We start from the raw sequence: 19,215 nt of genomic DNA, 5'->3' as shown, positions 1-19,215 counted from the left end.
AAATTTAAAACAGGATTTGATAATATTTTTTCTGGTGTATCCCGCACATGTAGTATAGTTTTAGATAACTACGAAAAATGTTATAAAATGCCATTTTTGTGCATTTTTAATTTAATTCAAATTTCCAAATAGAGCTTGACACAAATCACAAGTAAAAATATTAATCATCATCTAGTAAGCAAGAAATGTGAATAAATGTAAGATAAGCTCTATAATTGCTTAAATGTGTATAGATATAGTGTGTCCTTCTGTTTAGTAAAAAGAAACACCAAATGTAGTTTAAAGGCTATATTTAGTTGCAAAGCAACATGTTTTAATTGTTAACAACTAATGAGAATTTGTATTCCACTATAACCCCCACATCTTTTTCAGCAGTACTACCGCCTTTCCAGTCCCATTTTGGGACTGTGCATTTGATTTTTTTCTTCCCAAGTGTAGTACTTTGCACTTACCTTTATTGAATTTTATCTTGTTAATTTCAGACCAGTTCTCCAATTTGCCCAGTTCATTTTGAATTCTAATCCTGTCTCTGAGCTGTTTGTAAGTCCTCCTGTCTTGGTGTCATCTGCAAACTTTATAAGCATACTCTCCACTCCGTTATGTAGGTCATTAATGAAAATACTGAATAGTACCAAACCAAAGCCTGACCTCTGCTGGACCTAAAGTGACCAGATGTCCTGATTTTATAGGGACAGTCCCGATTTTTGGGTCTTTTTCTTATATAGGCTCCTATTGCCCTCCACCCCGTCCTGATTTTTCACATTTGCTGTCTGGTCACCCTAGCTGGACCCCACTAGATAGATGTTCTCAATTTGACGACAAACCATTGATAACTGCTCGTTGAGTATGATCTTTCAACCAATTGTGCACCCACTGTATAGTAAATTCATATACATTACATTTCCCTAGTTTGTTTATGAGATTAGCATCTGGGACTGTCTCAAAAGCCTTACTAAAATCAAGATATTTCATGTCTACTGCTTCCCCCTATCCACTAGGCTTGTAACTATGTCAAAGAAAGAAATTAGTTTGGTTGGACATGATTTGTTCTTGACAAATCCATGCTGGCTGTTCCTTATAATCTCATGATCCTTTAGGTACATACAGATTGAAATGGACTCAAAAGTCAGTTATGCACTGAACTGTGGACACTTCCAAAGCCTCATAATAGGTTGTGGGCGACTTCTCAATTCTGCTCAGTTATAAAAATTTCACTTAAGACAATCTCAAATGCCTCGATTTTAAGAGTTTCTTCAAGCAGGATTGGATTTTGTATTGTCTACCTGCAACTTGCAGGGACAAATTTCCACTTTTAGGGTTATTAAAGTGGCACATATTTGGTCCCATTCCGTTGTCACTTTTTTTTTATGATTGTAACCTCCCTTCTGAAACTAACATTTTGCTCTGTAAACCCTTTGTGTAGCCCAAATCTAGTTTCTCTTTTTGTTCCTCCTCCCTTCTAGTCCATGGTATTGCCACTACTCCCAGAGGCTCTTCTCTTTCAAAAAATCTTCTCATTATGATGATTATTGTCAGGCAAAAGGCAGAGAGAGCTCTTCTCTCCTGTAAAGAACTGTTTCTGATTTTTCTGCAAGAATAAAGAAATTTTGAAAATAGTTCTATAGTTTTATGCTCAGTTCCAGGTCTTCCTTACATATCAATCAAAAAATTGCCCTTCTTGGATTTTCCTCTTCTTTTAAGTCCCCGATAAGAGATTCGGCAGACTTTGGATGTGGTTAGTCTGAGCACTCTTCTCTTTACGTACATAGAGTTAATCTATTCATACTCCTTATTTGTGCTCTGGAGGGCCTCAGAAGTTCTGAAAGTTTCTAGATTCATCATAGCTATCTGGATAAAGTCTTGTATTCTTCTATGCGTACCCTCTGCATTTTCATACTCTTGGGATATGTTCATTGATGTAGCTTGTATGGTGGAACCATCTTGTAGCAGTGCCTGTAGAGTGCTCGAGTTCCTTTCCTACCCTTTCCCTTAGCATTCAAAGTCCAAGCTTTGAAAAGGGGCGCATGGCATCGCCTGCCACTTCAGTTCAGACTGCAGCAGACAGACAGACGTAGACCTCCCTTGATCTCTTTGATTGAAGCTTTTAGATACGTATCTTACTATTTCAGCATTCATTAGGGTTAGTTAGCTAATAGTTCATCATTTTAGTGTGAATTTAGATTTTATAATTGTTTTAGAATATTTAGTAGGATTTAGTACTGGCATTGATGGCAAATCCAAAGACAAAGAAGCATGCTTTAAAAGATGTGAGTCATTCCCTGCAGTCTTTCCAGCATCTGCTGCCCCTATCAGATGCTTCAAGAGCCTATGGGAAGAACATTCTTCTTCTAATTGTGCTATTTGTAGCACATTCACTCCTTGGGGCTATAAAGGAGAGAGAAAATAGATTCCGGACTCTCCTATTATAGGAGGCTCTGACTGATAGAACTTTTGGCTCACAGGTATCTAACAGATCTGAAGAAAGAGAAAACAGGCCTGAATCAGCACTTAGTACTTCTGCATTCAAGAACACCACTGTGATAAATCATTCAGCCTTAGCACCAAGCTCCAGTTCCAACTTTACTGAGCTAAATCCTCTGATCTGTCGCTGTCATACTTAGGCCTATGTTGGAGAGGATTCCAGATAAGAGACCCAAACCACCAGATACCATTCTGGAACCAAATACTTTGGTTTTGAGAAAAAGAGAGGCTAAATTGTACTAGGGAAGCCGCCTTACTCCAGTGATTCATTGAATCCTTTGGATTGAGAACACAGTATCGTTCTGAGCTCTAAGAACAAGAGAGCTCCAAATTGTAGTAATGTTACAGATCTGAAAAAGTACCAAGTACTTCAGAACCAAGTACTTCAACTCATCTGGTTCCTACTATTACAGTTATGGCATGGGTTATGTGGATCCACAACAAATTTTTGACCCAACTATCTCCATAACTAAAATAATGAAGAGGCCAACAGAGGAACATCCCTCTCAATTTTCTCCTCCTGAGAAAAGACTAAGATGGGATATTGTACTGGAGATCATATACCCAACACCTAAGACTCCAACTGGTTCTCCAAGGAAATCTGTCTTGCTGCTATCCCTTCTTCAAGTTTCAGCTTCTGTTATATCACATGGTGTCTTAATCGGCCCTGGGTTTGGATCTTAATTCTGAAGAAGAGCCTGATCTGACAACGATTTTGGCCTTTTCTTTTGAAGCAGGGCTTTCCCCCTTGATTTGAATCTCAAAGAGGCATCCAATTCACTAGGCCAGGGGGTAGAATCATAAAATATCAGGGTTGGAAGGGACCTCAGGAGGTCTTCTAGTCCAATCCCCTTCTCAAAGCAGGACCAGGCCCCAGACAGATTTTTTTTTTTTTGCCCCAGATCCTGAAATGGCCCCCTCAAGGATTGAACTCAACCCTGGGTTTAGCAGGCTAATGCTCAAACCCCTGAGCTATTTCTCCCCTCTTGTGATCCCAAAGTGGATCATGACCCCCTTTTAATGGAGTCCCCAGGGCTGGTGTTATACTTGCTGGGGTCCAGGGCCGAAGCTGAAGCCCTAGCCCCACAGCCCAGGGCCAAAGTGGAAGCCCGAGTCTCATTGCCTGGGCAGTCAGGCTTAGTGGTCATTGCAGGAAGTCAAAAACAGATAGCATCAGGTACTAAGCTGAAGGTCAGAGCCAAAGTCTGGTGCCGAGCCAGAGATCAGAGCTGGAGACAAAGTTGGGTGCCAGGCCAGGTGTCAGAGCTGAAGATAGCATCGGGGTAAGGCAGAGGCGCAGGGGCCTGGAGTAGGGCAGGACAGCAGGAACTGAGAGTAGATGGGGGTCTGGGATGGAAAGAAAGGAACCAGGAGCAGGCAGGAATGTAGGGCTCAGAAATCCAGTAAGGAGGAGGGGTCTGTAGTCACAGACAGCCAGGGATTCCTCTGGTTCAGTGGTTTTAAACCTTTTTTTAATTTGTGGACCCCTAAAATATGTTGAATGGAGATGCAGACCCCTTTGGAAATCTTAAGTCCACAGACCACAGTTTGAAAACCAGTGGTCTAGTTGCTAGGGCAACTTCCTCTTGTTATTTCCTGGTTCATATAGTACTCCTTAGCTAGTTGGGGGGGTTGAACGTTTCCCACAATTTGGGAGCAGGGTCCTCTGTGAATTAGCCCATCCCATGGACCCTTCTGTAGTTACTTGAGTGAGTTGCTGGGTGGCAGTTGTGTCCTGAGTGCTGCCTGTGGCCCCAGATTTGAGGCTTGTGATTCCCTCCCACCACCATGGATGCCTTTAGCATATTGGCCATCTCCTAGCTATCCTTATCAATCTTGGAAACCTGAACAGGGAAAATCTGTATCTACAGATCTGAGACATTTGGATCCTAAATATTAAGAACTGACAGTCAAGGAACATTCACGTACTGTGGTACTTGATAACCTCTTTCACTGTCCAACATAAAAACAGTGATACAAAGAGTTTGTTTTTTAAAGGAGACCTTGGTTTACTTGATTTTTGGCAAACACTTCAACATACTAAAATTGAAAATTTATTGATCAAACACAAGAAAGAAAAAATGTAAAACAAGCATTTATATTGAAATGAAATTGACTGATTCTGCATTGCAAACTTAATCAAAACCTTTAAAATCTTTACCTCCTTTTGGAGGTAAAATCTGAGTCTCATTTTCAGAAAAACTTGTTTGACAAAAAGGAAAGGGTTAACTTTACCCTCATTCCTGATGTATAAAGTCTTTACTGGGGCTGTCAATTAATCACAGTTAACTCCTGCGATTAACTGAAAACAAAATAGGACCATTGTTGCAACCACTGTTATATATTTGCAACAAATCTTGTACAAAGTGTGGCACGTAAGATGTCTATGAATATGTTATGATTTGCTGGTTATGATTATGCTATCTGTATGCATGTATCATTTTCGTATTTGAAGTTATTGGCTCTATACCTGGATTTCAAATGTTTGCTCCTGGGGTAATGCCCATAAGGTAGTTAGCCAGCACATCTTGGAGGGATTATTCAAAATGAGTGGCCCATCAAAAAGACACTTGACTCATAATGGACCCTGGGAGATAATGGACTTTCCTGCTGTGACAAAGCAAAATTATGCATGGACATGTGACTTGCCCATGTGACTCCAAACTCCTATCTTTTACCTGTAATTTTCCGTTAGCTGTGCTGAGAGCTTTGTTTGAAAGAATGGGTTTCCCTCCACATGGCAGAAGCTATAAAAGGCCCTGGAAACACCTCCATTTTAACTGTATCTTGCTCCAGCCTCTTTCCTGCTCAAACCTCTGGACTTTGAACTTCTACTAATGGGAGCATTCTAACCAATGGACAGAGGACTTTCCAATGATTTGGAAGCAACCAGAGACTTATCAAGCCAGCAGTTTATTCCATCACTGCTACAAGCCTGAACCAAGAACTTTGCAATTACTGTATGTATTTGATTCCTTTAACCAATTTTAACTCTCACCTTTTTCTTTCTTTCTTTTTCTATGAATAAATGTTTATCAGCGAGATTTTTGGATAAGATCTAAGCTATATATTTACCTGGGTATGTGGCTGGTCCTTTGGGATCAGAAGAACTTTTTATTTGAAGAGATTGGTTTTAAAGAACCACTCATCTCTAAGTCTAGTGTTTTCGGTGGTAATATAAGGACTGGAATGCCTAAGGAAACTGCTTTCATGACTTCTTGTTAGCCAGTGTGGTGAAACAGAAGGTTACTTTTGTTGCTGGTTTGGTGTATCCTATGAGGGATTAGCCAGTCTTGGAGTGTATCTGCTCAATTTCTCAGCACTTTGTCCTGAATTTGGCATTCTCAGTTGTGACCCATTGAGGCATGGTTACAACATGTTAATCACATACCTCTGGGCTGGAAGGGAAGGGATCAGCTGTGGGGTGATCTGACAGGGTGCAGTCAGGCGCAGTAACCCAAGCTGCCACCAGAGGGCGGGAAGAGAAGAGGAAGTGGCTCCCATCCTCGCTATAGCAGAGAGGTAAGGATCCTGATTCTGCGGTGTCCCATTGCCTCTGGCCGACCTCTTGCTCTGGGGACCACCCCATCCCCCCACTGTGCCCCATTGCCCCTGGCTGGCTCCTCGCTATGGTGACTGACCACCCCCTTGCCCTCAGCCAGACCCTTGCTCCGGGAACCACCTCCACCCCACAGCCCCGTGCCCCATTGCCCCTGGTCGGCCCCTTGCTCCAGGGACCTTCCCCATGCTCTGGGGACCAGCCCCCCACATGTCGTGTCCCAATGCCCCCAGCTGGCCCTTTGCTCCAGGATGTATCCCATAGAGAATGGGGATCTGGCAAGTTCAGTCTCCCTGCACTAGCCCCTCTTCCCCTGCTGCATGTGGAGTCCCTAAGATAAAATCCACCCTCCCTTGCAAACAAGGGCTCACTCAGCTGAAGGGAACTCACCTAGCTCAGTAAAAGACTCTGTTTAACAGTGTGAATTAAACTTTGATTAAGTGTGATTAATTATTTTAATCACTTGACAGCCCTAGTATTTACTTATCCTGTTTCTAACAAATAGGAGCTCATAAGGTGGAGGAGAGAGAGAATAGAAAAGGTGGGGGAAATACAGCTTTTTTTTCTTTTGGTACTGGGTGGCTTGTCAGTTATAAATGGATGCTTTGGCTGGCAGGTCACCTGTTGTTTGGACTCTGGTTTACATTCTGTTCAAGGATGTCATCTGCTTGGGTCTTTTCTCCTTAGGGCATGATTGTAGTCATCTCATTTCACTATGCTGATACAGTGCAGCTGATTTCAGGATTTGGTGAAAGGCAGAGAGAAAGAGATATAGGATAGGAGTAAGTAAGTGACGAGAGAAGCAGAACAGGATCTTATGTGCTTCCTTGATGCTAGCAATTAGGTATCCCCACTGATGGACTGAGGACTGGATGTCATGATATGATTTTCAGGACTCACAAGTGAAAAACAAAGTTCTTTGAGCAAGACTTAATGGCCTTCATCTCAGGAAGCAAGTCTTTCAGTCTGGTCTGCTTCTTTTTCTTGGGGGTCAGGGAAGATGAGATGAGTTGAGATGATGAGCTGGCTTGTGCAAGGACACGGGATGATATATAGATATAGATATAGATATAGATTAAAAATATATTTTTTTCCAAAATCTCTTTTTAAGAACACCCAGAAAGAAAAAAGTGGGCTGAATAGTCCCTTCTTATTATTTTGTCCACCTGTTAGGTCTAATATCCAACACACCAATTTTGATTGATTAATTTGTGGTTCTTCTGTTTTTAACATACATGATTTCTCTATAGTCCTTGAATTATATCAATATGACCTTTTTTTTGTTTGGACTAATTTAGTCTCTGTCTGGTTCTCTTGCACCTGTTTATAGCATTCATTATTAATTTGACCTATTTCCCATCAGCATTTGTTGTTATAGGTTATTTTGGCATCTTACGAACTTTCAAATACTTCTTATGTTTGAGCTCACAATTGGGATAAACTTGTAAACCCAGTTATCACAGCAGAGATTTCTCTCAGCAATCTATTCATTTGAGGTCTCTGGAATCACCAAGACTCTCACTTGGCCATATATTTAGCTCTCAAGTAATTTCTCCCACAAGTATAGAACACAGTAAAGCAAGTTGCTACAAATGATAGGTCAGCAATGTTTTATGTGTGCAAAGATGGAGGACTTGTTCATAACAACTTTGCAAAAAGTCTATATAGCTATGAGTCTGGTGTATTTTAGAGTCCACTCGATTGACCTACATGGTAGTGAGAATTCACAATGAGATCATCAGTCATCTGAGCAGGGATTCTACTCAGATGCACAAATGGTCACTAAAGGATTCACTGACTCAGGACATTTTCAACCTTTGGGATTTTCTGAACATAGATCCTTTCACAACAAGATTCAACACCATGTGCCCACTTCTGTTCAAGAGCTGGCTCAGACATTTAGTTGATGACAGATGTGTTCTTTCTCAGTTGGAGGGTTGATCTAATGCAGGGATCGGCAACCTTTCAGATGTGGTGTGCCGTCTTCACTTATTCACTCTAATTTAAGGTTTCGCATGCTAGTAATGCATCCTAATGTTTTTAGAAGGTCTCTCTCTATAAGTCTATAAACTATTGTTGTATGTAAAGTAAACAAGTTTTTTAAAATGTTCAAGAAGCTTCCTTTAAAATTAAATTTAAAATGCAGATCTTATCAGTTTAGTGCAGTGGTTCTTAACCTGGGGTGCATGTACCCCCTGGGGCAGGACCAGTGTAATGATATTTTGCGCCCTAGGTAAAACTTCCACCTTGCCCCCCCCTTGCACATCGGTTCATTGAGGGGCAAATCTCAATGAGCCTTTATAGACCCCAGGGGCTGCTCCCCAGACCAGGTTCCCCATTCCCTGCCCCCTGAACTCCCCTGGAGGGTGCACAGCCCCCCTGCAGGCCCTCCCAACCTCACCCAGGTGGCCCCTGCCCCGAGTCCACTCACTGGCTTTGCTGGGCTTGGGCCGCTGCAGCAGCTCAGCAGGGAGGAGGCACCAGAGAGCCAGAGCATCCTGCTTGTGGCAGCAGCGAGCCTCAGCCATGGAGGAGTCAGCACAGTGCAGGGGGGCAGCAGCCCTGCAAAGGCGGTGTCGCTGCTAGTGGGGAGAAGCCGTGCCCCCCAACCCCTCCTGCCCAGGCTGTGGCCCGGCGCCCCCCTTGGGGCTCCTGCAGGCTGCAGTGCATGTATGTGGGCACCAGCCCACATACATATTCAACAATCAAAAAAGAAGGGAGAGCCCTGCCCGAGCCCCGCCGCCATCCACTCCCTCCCACTTCCCACCCTGACTGCCCCCATCAGCAGGACCGGCGCTAGGGGTTTGAGCGCCCTAGGCACACGGCAATTTCGCCGCCCCGCGCGCTGGTCCCGCGGCTCCAGTGGAGCTGCCGCAGTGCTGCCTGTGGAGGGTCCGGTGCTCCTCGGCTCTGGTGGAGCTGCCGCAGTCGTGCCTGCGGGAGGTCCACTGGACGCATGAGGAGCCGACTGTCTGCAGGCACGACTGCGCCACCGGAGCCGCGGACCAGAGGTCCCTCCACAGGCACCACTGCGGCAGCTCCACCAGAGCCGCCTGCCACCCCCTCCGGCAAAATGGCACCAATTATTCTGGCGCCCTAGGCAATTGCCTAGGCTGCCTAAATGGTAGCACCGGCCCTGCCCATCAGAACCCCGAACCGCTCCTGCTCCTTGTCCCCTGACTGCCCCCTACCTGTCCCCTGACTGCCCCAACCCCTATTCACACCTCCACCCCCAAACAGACCCTCAGGGACTCCCACGCTCCATCCAACCATTCTCTGCCCCCTGACAGGACCCCCAGAACTCCTGACCCATCCAACCCTCTGCCTTCTCCCTGCTTGCTCCCTGGGACTCCCCTTACCATGCCCATGCTGGTCAGATGTTGGCTTCACGTGGGCTGCTGTGTGCAAAGCCTCTCCCCCGCAGAGTGCTGAGGCAGCAGAAGGGGGTGAGCTGCAGGGGGGGCAGTGGTGGCTCACACTTCCGGGATCCGCAGAACCCGAGTGCGGTGAGGGGGCAGCTGGGGGGTGCGCCTGCCCAGGCTGCGGCCCGGTGCCCCCCCCCAGGGGGGGCTCCTGCAGTGGATGTATGCGGGCGGCGGTCCCCCTGTGCTTCTTGGCTCCCCTCTTGCCGCCCTCGGGCTCTGCAGTTCCTCGGAGCGTGAGCCGCTGCCGCCCCTCCCGCAGCAGGCTCAGAGTCCCGGCGGCTCATGCTCCCAGGAGCCGCAGAACCCGAGCACAGTGAGGGAGGAGCCGGGGGGCGCGCCTGCCACTGGTCTGGGGTCCTGGCTGCCAGTCCTGCTCAGCATCCTGCCAGTCTGGGGTTCTGTTCACTCATCCGGCAGCGGGCTGAGAGGCTGGCGGGCCGAGACGCAGCTGGCAGCTGCGTGCCAGGCAAAATCAGCTCGCGTGCCACCTTTGGCACACGTGCGGTAGGTTGCTGACCCCTGATCTAATGTATTCTTTTCCCTCTTTCCTATTAATATTAAATGTGGTGGCAAAGATAAGGCTGGACTCAGCCAAAATGATACTAGTTGACTTGGTAGGGGAGAAACAGCAATGGTACATTCTGATGGGATCCCTGGAGCCCAACCTGGAACTGTGGGACCACTGTGCCCCCTTAACTCTCAAAGGTATGTTGGTGACAAGCAGCCAACCCCTTCCAGGCACTGTGATCAGTCAGCCATCAGCACCTGGGGACTCTCACCCTGCAAAATTGCATGAATGCTCTCTAAGTCACTCATGAATCATACAGAGAGAAGCACCAACCAATTACACTCAAGCCTTGCACCCCAGAAGTGTACCACCTTACACTGTTCAAGACTCCCTTGGACAGTCCAAGCTCATTAATTAGTTTATCGCTTCCTCAAAGGAAAGTGGACATGCACCAGTCTTTGTAATCAGAGCTGAGATTTCCTGAGCACCTCAACCAAAAACACAGTTTTAAATAAAATATAAAACAGATTTATTAACTAAAGAAAGATAGATTTTAAGTGATTAGAAGTAGCAGGCACAGGGATCAAAGTAGGTTACAAAGGAAATAAAAATAAATTCACAGTCTAAATTCCACAGACTAAGCTAGATTGGAATCAAGCAGTCTTTCACCCTAATAGATGTTATAGGTAGCTCACAGTTCTCAATACACAGGCTGGATTCCCTTCCCAGCTTGGAACTGGTTCAAAGTCCCTGTCTTCCAAATGATCTTCCAGGTGTTGAGATGAGGGAGGAGAGAAGCCAAGTGATAATGTCATTGTCGCTTTTTTATACTTTCTTTCAGCTGCTAGAAGAATCTTTGTTGTGACGTCGGGATTAGGCTACCCTCATTGTGTGCGTGCCCTCTTTGAAAAGTCTCTGGGATAGTGGATTCTTCTTGATTGGCCATCAATGCCTATCTGGCCAGTGATAGTTGCTCCTTTATCGTTGCTGAAAAGACCAGCTGTGGGCATCTCCCAACCTCACAGTAACACATATAGCAATACTTCATATACAATGATACTCCATAGTACATACAGTTCAACATTATATTAAGGTTCAACAGATCAAGACTTTTAAAATAATACCTCGCAAGGCATGCATTGTACAAAACATAGCATGATCATATGACAGTATTGAATATGGGGGTTCCAGAGTTCCTATTTTGAGGTACAGTGTGTCACATACATGGACTTATTTTTCTTATGCAAAGAAAATGACAGCTTCTACCAATAACACTGGATGTGCTGTTCCAGCAGCAAGGGAGTCTTTTATCCAGATCCTCAACCGTTAGATCTAGCAGCTTGGGGAATAGGACTTTAACAGATTTAGAGAAATCTTGCTCCTTCGATGTGCAATGTGTTTCAATTCAAGAACAGTCAACTAGAAAATGTTATGATTTGATATAGAAAAGATTTGTTGTATAATTGCTTGATTTAAAAATTAGGTTTATTTAGTGTCGTAACCTTAGTCCCAGATTTGGACCTTAGCGTCCAAAATATGGGGGTTAGCATGAAAACCTCCAAGCTTAGCTACCAGCTTGGACCTGGTACTTGCTGCCACCACCCAAAAAATTAGAGTGTTTTGGGGCACTCTGGTCCCCCTGAAAACCTTCCCTGGGGACCCCAAGACCCAAATCCCTTGAGTCTCACAACAAAGGGAAATAATTTTTTTTCCCTTCCCCCCCTGCAGGTGTTCCTGGAGAGATACACAGACACAAGCTCTGTGAATCCAAACAGAGTGACTCCCCCTCTCCGTTCCCAGTCCTGGAAATAAAAAGTACTTTCCTCTTCACCCAGAGGGAATGCAAAATCAGGCTAGCAAATCCAACACACACAGATCTCCCCCCTGATTTCTTCCTCCCACCAATTCCCTGGTGAGTACAGACTCAATGTTCCTGAAATTTCCCAGTAAAGAAAACTTCAACATGTCTTAAAAGAAAGCTTTATATAAAAAGAAAGAAAAATACATACAAATGGTCTCTCTGTATTAAGGTGACACAATACAGTGTCAATTGCTTAAAAGAATATTGAATAAACAGCCTTATTCAAAAAGAATACAAATCAAAGCACTCCAGCACTTATATTCATGCAAATACCAAAGAAAAGAAACCATATAACTTACTATCTGATCTCTTTGTCCTTACACTTAGAAACAGAAGATTAGAAAATAGAACTACTTCTCCAAAGCTCAGAGAAAGCAGGCAGACAGAAAACAAAGACTCAGACACAAACTTCCCTCCACCCAAAGTTGAAAAAATCTGGTTTCCTGATTGGTCCTCTGGTCAGGTGCTTCAGGTGAAAGAGACATTAACCCTTAGCTATCTGTTTAGGACATTTAGTCTGGAAAAGAGAAGACTGAGAGGGGACATAAGAGTTTTCAGATATATAAAATGTTTGTTACTAGGAGGAGGGAGAAAAAATATTCATCTTAACCTCAGGATAGTACAAGAAGCAATAGGCTTAAATTGCAGCAAGGGTGTTTTAGGTTGGACATTAGGGAAAACATCCCAGCTGTCATGATGGTTAAACACTGGAATAAATTTCACAGAGAGGTTGTGTAATCTCCATCATTGGAGATTTTTAAGAGCAGGTTGGACAAACATCTGTCAGGGATGGTCTAGATCAGCAGTTCTCAACCAGGGGTCTGGGCCCTCCTGGGGGGCCACAGGCAGGTTTCAGGGGGTCCACCAAGCAGGGCCAGTGTTAGACTCATTGGAGCCCAGGGCAGAAAGCTGAAGCCCCACTGTGCAGAGCTGAAGCCCTGAGCTCTGCCACCTGGGTTTGAAGTTGAAGCCTGAGCAACTTAGCTCTGTGGGGCCTGCTGTGGCATGGGGCCCCAGGCAGCTGCCCTGCTTGCTACCCCCTAATGCCAGTCCTGTCTTTTATATGTCAAAAACCAGTGGTGGTGGCACAGGTGGACCATGAAGTTTTTATAGCATAGTGGGGGGGGGGCACAGAAAGGAAAAAGGTTGAGAACCCCTGGTCTAGATAATACTTTGTTTTGCCGTGAGTGCAGGGAACTGGACTAGATGACCTTTCGAGGTCCCCTCCATTCCTACGATTCCACAATTCTATGATAAGGATATTGATCTTGCGTCAGCTCCTATTCAGTGTATTTTAGAATATTTATTTAACTTTAAAAATGTGTTTATTGCCTCACTTAAAGTACATTTAGCAGCAATAGTAGCTTCTTATACATCTACTGATAATAAATATCTTTTCACATGACTTTTAAAAAGATTTTGAAGGATTTATTAAACTTGTATCTGCCAGTAAAAAATCCAGTTCTTCCATGGGATTTAAACTTGGTATTAACAAACTTATGTTTTCACCATTTGAACTCTGTCAGGGTGTTCTTTTTTTCATCTTTAAATTAAAACAGCTCTTATAATATCAGTCACATATGTTAGAAGAATTTGTGAACTGCATGCTTTGATTGCTGACCCTCCCTACACTGTTACTCATGAAGTCAAAGTTGTACTTAGACATCAGCCCATATTTTTTCTTGAAGTAATTTTGGACTGTCATGTTAATCTATTAATTTACTGGTCTTCTTTCCTAGACCTCATGCTCATAAGGGGAGTCTGGATTACATTGTTTAGATGCCAAGAGAGTTTTGCCATATTATGTGAATAGGACTGAGGAGTTTTGGGCTTCTCAAATTATTCATTTCTTATGCTGAAAATTTCAAAGGCCAAGCTATCACTACACAGTCCTTGTCTAGATGGGTTAGGCAGTATATAGAGGAGAGTTATAAGATCTCTTCTGTTTCTCCTCCTGGGGGTCTTAGAATTCATTACACATGAGCAATAGCTACCCCTGTTCTATGTGCTATACGTGTTCCCCTTACTGAAATTGCAAAGTTACCACTTGGAGTTCTAGTCACTCTTTAACTTAACATTATGCTTTAGATTTTGCAGCTAGACCTGAGGCTCAGTTTGGCAGAGTGGTGCTTCAATTTTTAATTAGGAGGACCCCGTGTCCCTCTACCTTTTTTATTTAGTGCTCGCCAAATGATCCCAAGAATAGAAATATACAGAGGACACTTGAAGGAGAAATGGAAGTTACTTACATGTAGGTGGAGTTGTTTGAGGTAAACTCTGCATATTCATATTCCCAGTCTGCCTTCTCCTTTTCTGCTGAGTTCTAATCAATTTTATACTCTATATTAGCAGTGGCAGGAACTGAGGTAGCAGGTGGCACCATGCCCCCTTTTATAGCCTCCCCCTCAGAATGTGCTTGAATGATGAGGGAAGGAGTAGGAGGGGTGCATGTGTGCTCTAGTGGACGCTGAGTCAGCAGGTTCCACAATCCAATCTGCACTGGTTGGTGCGTCCGAAGAATGTGAATATGCAGAGTCCATCTCAAAGAACTCTAGTTACAGGTAAATAACCTTCATTTATTTTGTATATAAAACTGCAATGTTTTCTCCTCAGGTATCTTTCATACTGTGTTCCTAGGTTTAGAGGGAGAGGCCTTCTGTGAAAGAGTTGTGCAAGGCCGTCATCTGGCAGTCTATGTATATTTGTTACAAGGCACTACTGACTTTTACTGTCAGCTTCACAGATGCTTGGCCATATGTGGGTGCTAAGCATTGTCATTTTGTCATGGCCTTTCCTCCCCAGCTGGGGAACCTGTGTGCACTGTTACTTGGAGCCCATTGGTCCAAATTGTTAAAAGAGGCAGTGCAGTTTGGTGAGAGGAGAATGACAAATATTTAGAAGTCGATGACTGATCATATTGTCTTGACAGTTTGAACAGCAAAGGGAAACCAGTTGGTCCAAAATGATGATTACTTAATATCCTTGCAGATTTACAGATAGGAAAAAATTTTTAATTCCCCCTCCCATTTCATAATATATTTTTTTTTCCAGAAATCACTTAATAAGTGTACTTTACTTTCTTTTGTATTGTCAGTTAAGCATTTTGACAGAATACGTTGCAGAAATTGATCCGATCCTGTTTCTTCATATGTTCACACCTGTTATAATATTTACTGCTGCTTTTGAAATGGATTTTTATATATTTCGGAAATCATTTTGGCAGGTAAGATGTGATTTCAGAAACTTGCTATTAGAGTTCATTATATGGAAAAGATGAGAGGTAATTGTGTCCTTGTTTTTCTTTGTGGCTGTAAAGTGGTTGCAATGATTTGATATACATTATAAATTATAAAAAGAAAAGGAAAAGCTTAATTGGAGGAATAGGACTTTAGAAACCTTTTTACTTTTTTAAATGTAGCGCCATCTCATCTGTGAGTTGGGAGTTTGCCTATCTCAACCTGGAGTGAAGAAGAGAGAGGTCTTGGGGAGAGAGAACTGGGGTGGGTCACAGCCCTCAATTTCTCTGTCTTTCCAGTGCTGATCTTAAGGTCTGTAGGGGAGGGTATTGGAAAAGGTCTGCTCAACAGAGAGCTTAGAGGCAACTTTACTGTAAAAGATCCAGTGTACTCCTCAGGAGACTTGTGCCAATCTTGTTTTCTCCTTCATAACCCTGTCAGACATCCATTCAGTCTCTTCAGGGAGGAGAGTTGTCCCATGGTTACCCAGGCTGCCACAAATTTTTCTGGAGTGAGTGCTCCTTTCAGCACCTCCAGCTAATTCTATTATCTTTGCTCATGAAGAGTGTCTTCTTTAGCATGCCCCCATCCCTCAACATCCAGAATTGTTCCTCAATCTCGAGAGAGGGCAAAGGTGCTCCTTTCTATGCTACAGTTCCAGTATTCCTTCGACAGCTGCACTTTTAAGCCAGTTGTTTAAAAGATGCTGATTTGGCTGGCACTGCCTACTGCTGATAAATAAAACTAGCTGAACAGAGAGTAAGGCTTCTACCTATGAAAAAACATAAATGGATGAGGATTAGTTGGTTGCTCCTAAATATATAAAAATAATAAACAGCATAGGTGGCTCAGAAGGTGATACCTGTAGTTAAGTTTGCATGCATTTTTCATTATAAGATTGTGTTTCAGTTGCTTATAACTTTGACAAACTTAAACTGTTTGGGATGAAAATTTCCATGCTAGAGGTCTGTATGAATCGAACGTGTCTGGCAAGTTTCATCTAAAATGATAAAGCTGTTTCCAAGAACAAGGTTATGGAAAAACACTTTTTGCCCATGTAAAAGAATAATTCTTACAACTCTTTCATTGAAAAACTTAGCACCTCTCTCCAGTGGAACAAGATACTTTAAATTTGTCATTGGGGCAGGGTTGCCCTTGTGTCAGAGTTGTGCCTTTTACTGTGTCTGTGAAAATTTACCCAAATTGGGCACATGCTCAGTGGAGTCTAGTTAGAGTTTGAAAGCTAAATTCTCTAAAGAGTCAGTCTGCACTGAGCATGCTTTGTCCCCTTGCAACTCCTGTATGCTGACCGGATTGTGCATGTGTTATCTCAGAGTTGGAAAGGACAAGCAGGACTTTCCCTGCAACTGCTTCTCTTAGCTGCTGGATGCTGCTTGGCATTGGGTATGTGGACAGAGAGCAGGCAGACTGTCTTTCCCGTGCTGTCAGTGCTCCTGGTGCTGGCACCTAGTCAGTGAGGAGGAGGAACCAGACAGACTTGAATGCAAAAGGATCAGGAGTGTAGGTGGAGGGGGTGAGATATGCAGGGCAGAGACACACAGGAGCTCAGGGGTGGATTTAGGAGCTTGTGGGGAAGGGAATAGCAGCAGGACAGCAAGGGGAGATATGAACAAGTGATAAGAGAAGGAGATGTGGTGAAGAGGGGAAAGAGCAAAGGATAAGGGCAATAGGAGCAATGAGTGAGGACAGAGGCAGCAGTTAAGCTTGGGGAAAATGGACCATGCCAGAGAGGAGCAGGAACTGAGGTGGTGGGGATAGGGCAGAAGGGGCCAGGGAAAGGCTTGTGGGGCACAGGGGCAGAAGGGTCTGTTACCACTAGTTACTACGTTCCCTGACAGAATTTAGATTTTAACATATTATTCTTGAGTCTCAACATTCCTTTGCTTTCTAGTAAATAGTTGTGAAAACTTTTGGGCCAAGTGTGTCTCCATCCCCCTCAAATGGCAGGTTCACATGGAAAAGTCTTATACTACTACCAGTTACTACAATAACTCAAGTGACAGAGGACTATGCTGTGACTCTAGAGATCAACCCAATCCTTCTGTGACAGAGGACTATGCTGTGGCTCTAGAGATCAACCCAATCCTTCTGTGACAGAGGACTATGCTGTGGCTCTAGAGATCAACCCAATCCTGCTGAAGACCGCATTGGGGATCGTTATGGTTCCACGGAATGGAATTTTTGTTCTTTTCAGTTTTATGGGTTTTTAAAAAGGAAATTGCATCCAAAATTTTTAGAAGAATATTAAGATTGCAAAGTCCAGTATGCAAAGTTAGGAAATGATAGAATTAGGTGTGCTCATGCAACCTTAACTGGCCCTCTTGTTTATGCATTAGTACAGTCTTTAGTTACATGATCTCACAGTATATTTTCTTCAGAATCTCTACCTCATATGGTGCACCTGATGGACCGTGCTTTGGAAACTCATTCGGGATGTTAGGTGAATGAAGATTTTGTGTGTAGGATTGCTGCCTCATTTGTTGCAGAGGTTGGAAAGTGTGTGATGAATGAGGAAGGGAACTGCAGGAAGAGAGGGGATTGCCTCATGGTTAAGACAGTTGAATGTCACATTGGAGAACTGGACTCTGTCCCTGCCCATGCCCCAGAGCTTCTTTGTGATACAGGGCAAATCACTTAAACCGAAACTTTCATAGATGTCCATGGTATGTTCATCATTATCTGAGTACCCAGCATGAGACACAGGTCTGATTTGCTGAAGTGCCGAGAACTCGCAAGTGAGGTCAATGGGAGCTCTGCTCTTAAGATATAAATGCTGTAAAATGCTAAGTATACTGAAAAAAATGAAGCTCTAGGCATCTCATTGGGCACCCAAAATTAGCTGATGTTTTTGGCAATTTTGTTTTTAATCTCTGTCCCTGAATTTTCCCATGTGTAAAATGGGGATAATATTCACCTAATCTCATGGATTTTGTGAAGATAGGTTCATTAACATTTGTAAAATGTTAAGATATTATGGGTATGTCCATATTACCCGGCAGGTAGCGATCGATCTGTTGGGGAGCAATTTATCGCGTGTAGTGTAGACGCGATAAATCGATCCCCGATCGCTCTCCCGTCGACTGCTGAACTCCAGCAGTGCAAGAGACAGAAGCAAAGTTGATGGGAGAGCTGCGGCTGTCGATCCAGCGCCTTGAGGACATGAAGTAAATAATTTTATTTGATCTAAGATGCGTTGACTTCAGCTACACTATTCTCATTGACCTTAGATCAGTTTCCCCGCCCCCTTCCCCAGTGTAGACCAGGCCTATGATGACACCACTGTAGAAAAGCCAATGAGGAAATTAATAATTATATTCAATGCAGGGTTTGGATGGTGTGCAGCAAACAATGTATGGCGTTACACACCGAATGATGAGGATAAAAAAGAAATATTGACTAGCTACCCATTCAGTGAACAACTGTTCGTCCTGTGCATTGTATGAGGTAGAGTCTTATGGAAAATATTGGATGTAATCATATAGATTCATACATCTGAAGGCCAGAAGGGACCACTATAATCATCTACTCTGTCCTCCTGTATAATACAGGCCACAGAACTTATCTGAAATAATTCCTGTTTGAAGTAGAGCATATCCTTAAAAAAAATCCATTCTTGAGTTAAAAATGTCCACTGATAGATAATCCACCACAACTTTTGTTAAATTGTTCCAATGATTAATTACCCTCACTGTTAAAAATTTACACCTTATTTCCAGTCTCAATTTGTCTAGCTTCAACTTTCAGCCATTGTATCATGTTATGCCTTTGTTTGCTAGTTTGAAGAACCCATTATCAAATATTTTCCCCTACAATCAAGTGATCCCATGACCTTCTCTTTGCCAAGCTAAATAGATTGAGATCCTTGAGTCTATCATTGTAAGATATATTTTCCAATTCTTTAATCATTTTTGTGGCTCTTCTCAGAACCCTTTACAATTTATCATCATGCTTCTTGACACGCTATTATCATCGTGGCAGATCCCAAAGGGACTTAACCTTCTTGCAGATAGCTCACTGCCCAAATGGATCTCTAGCTAGTCATTAAGGTGGTCATGCTTGATATGCAGTTTATGTCCATCGTTGGCAATCTTAGCTGCCATCAAACCTTTTTCACTGCCACTTGA

At 43.5% G+C, this 19,215-nt stretch overlaps 1 protein-coding gene across 1 annotated transcript in view; it reads left to right on the top strand.

Moving 5' to 3' along the window:
* LOC115651191 (sodium/hydrogen exchanger 10-like) overlaps window positions 1–19,215 on the top strand; it is a 354,344-nt gene that overhangs the window by 8,614 nt on the left and 326,515 nt on the right. The window contains 1 exon segment of the mRNA XM_030562150.1: window positions 14,934–15,057. Coding sequence (XP_030418010.1) covers window positions 14,934–15,057 — 124 coding nt within the window.

This window comes from Gopherus evgoodei, chromosome 4, assembly GCF_007399415.2.
Source record: "Gopherus evgoodei ecotype Sinaloan lineage chromosome 4, rGopEvg1_v1.p, whole genome shotgun sequence".
In the NCBI taxonomy this organism is placed as follows: Eukaryota; Metazoa; Chordata; order Testudines; family Testudinidae; genus Gopherus; species Gopherus evgoodei.
The sequence above is the reverse complement of the archived record's forward strand: the minus strand, read 5'-3'. Positions and strand labels throughout refer to the sequence as shown.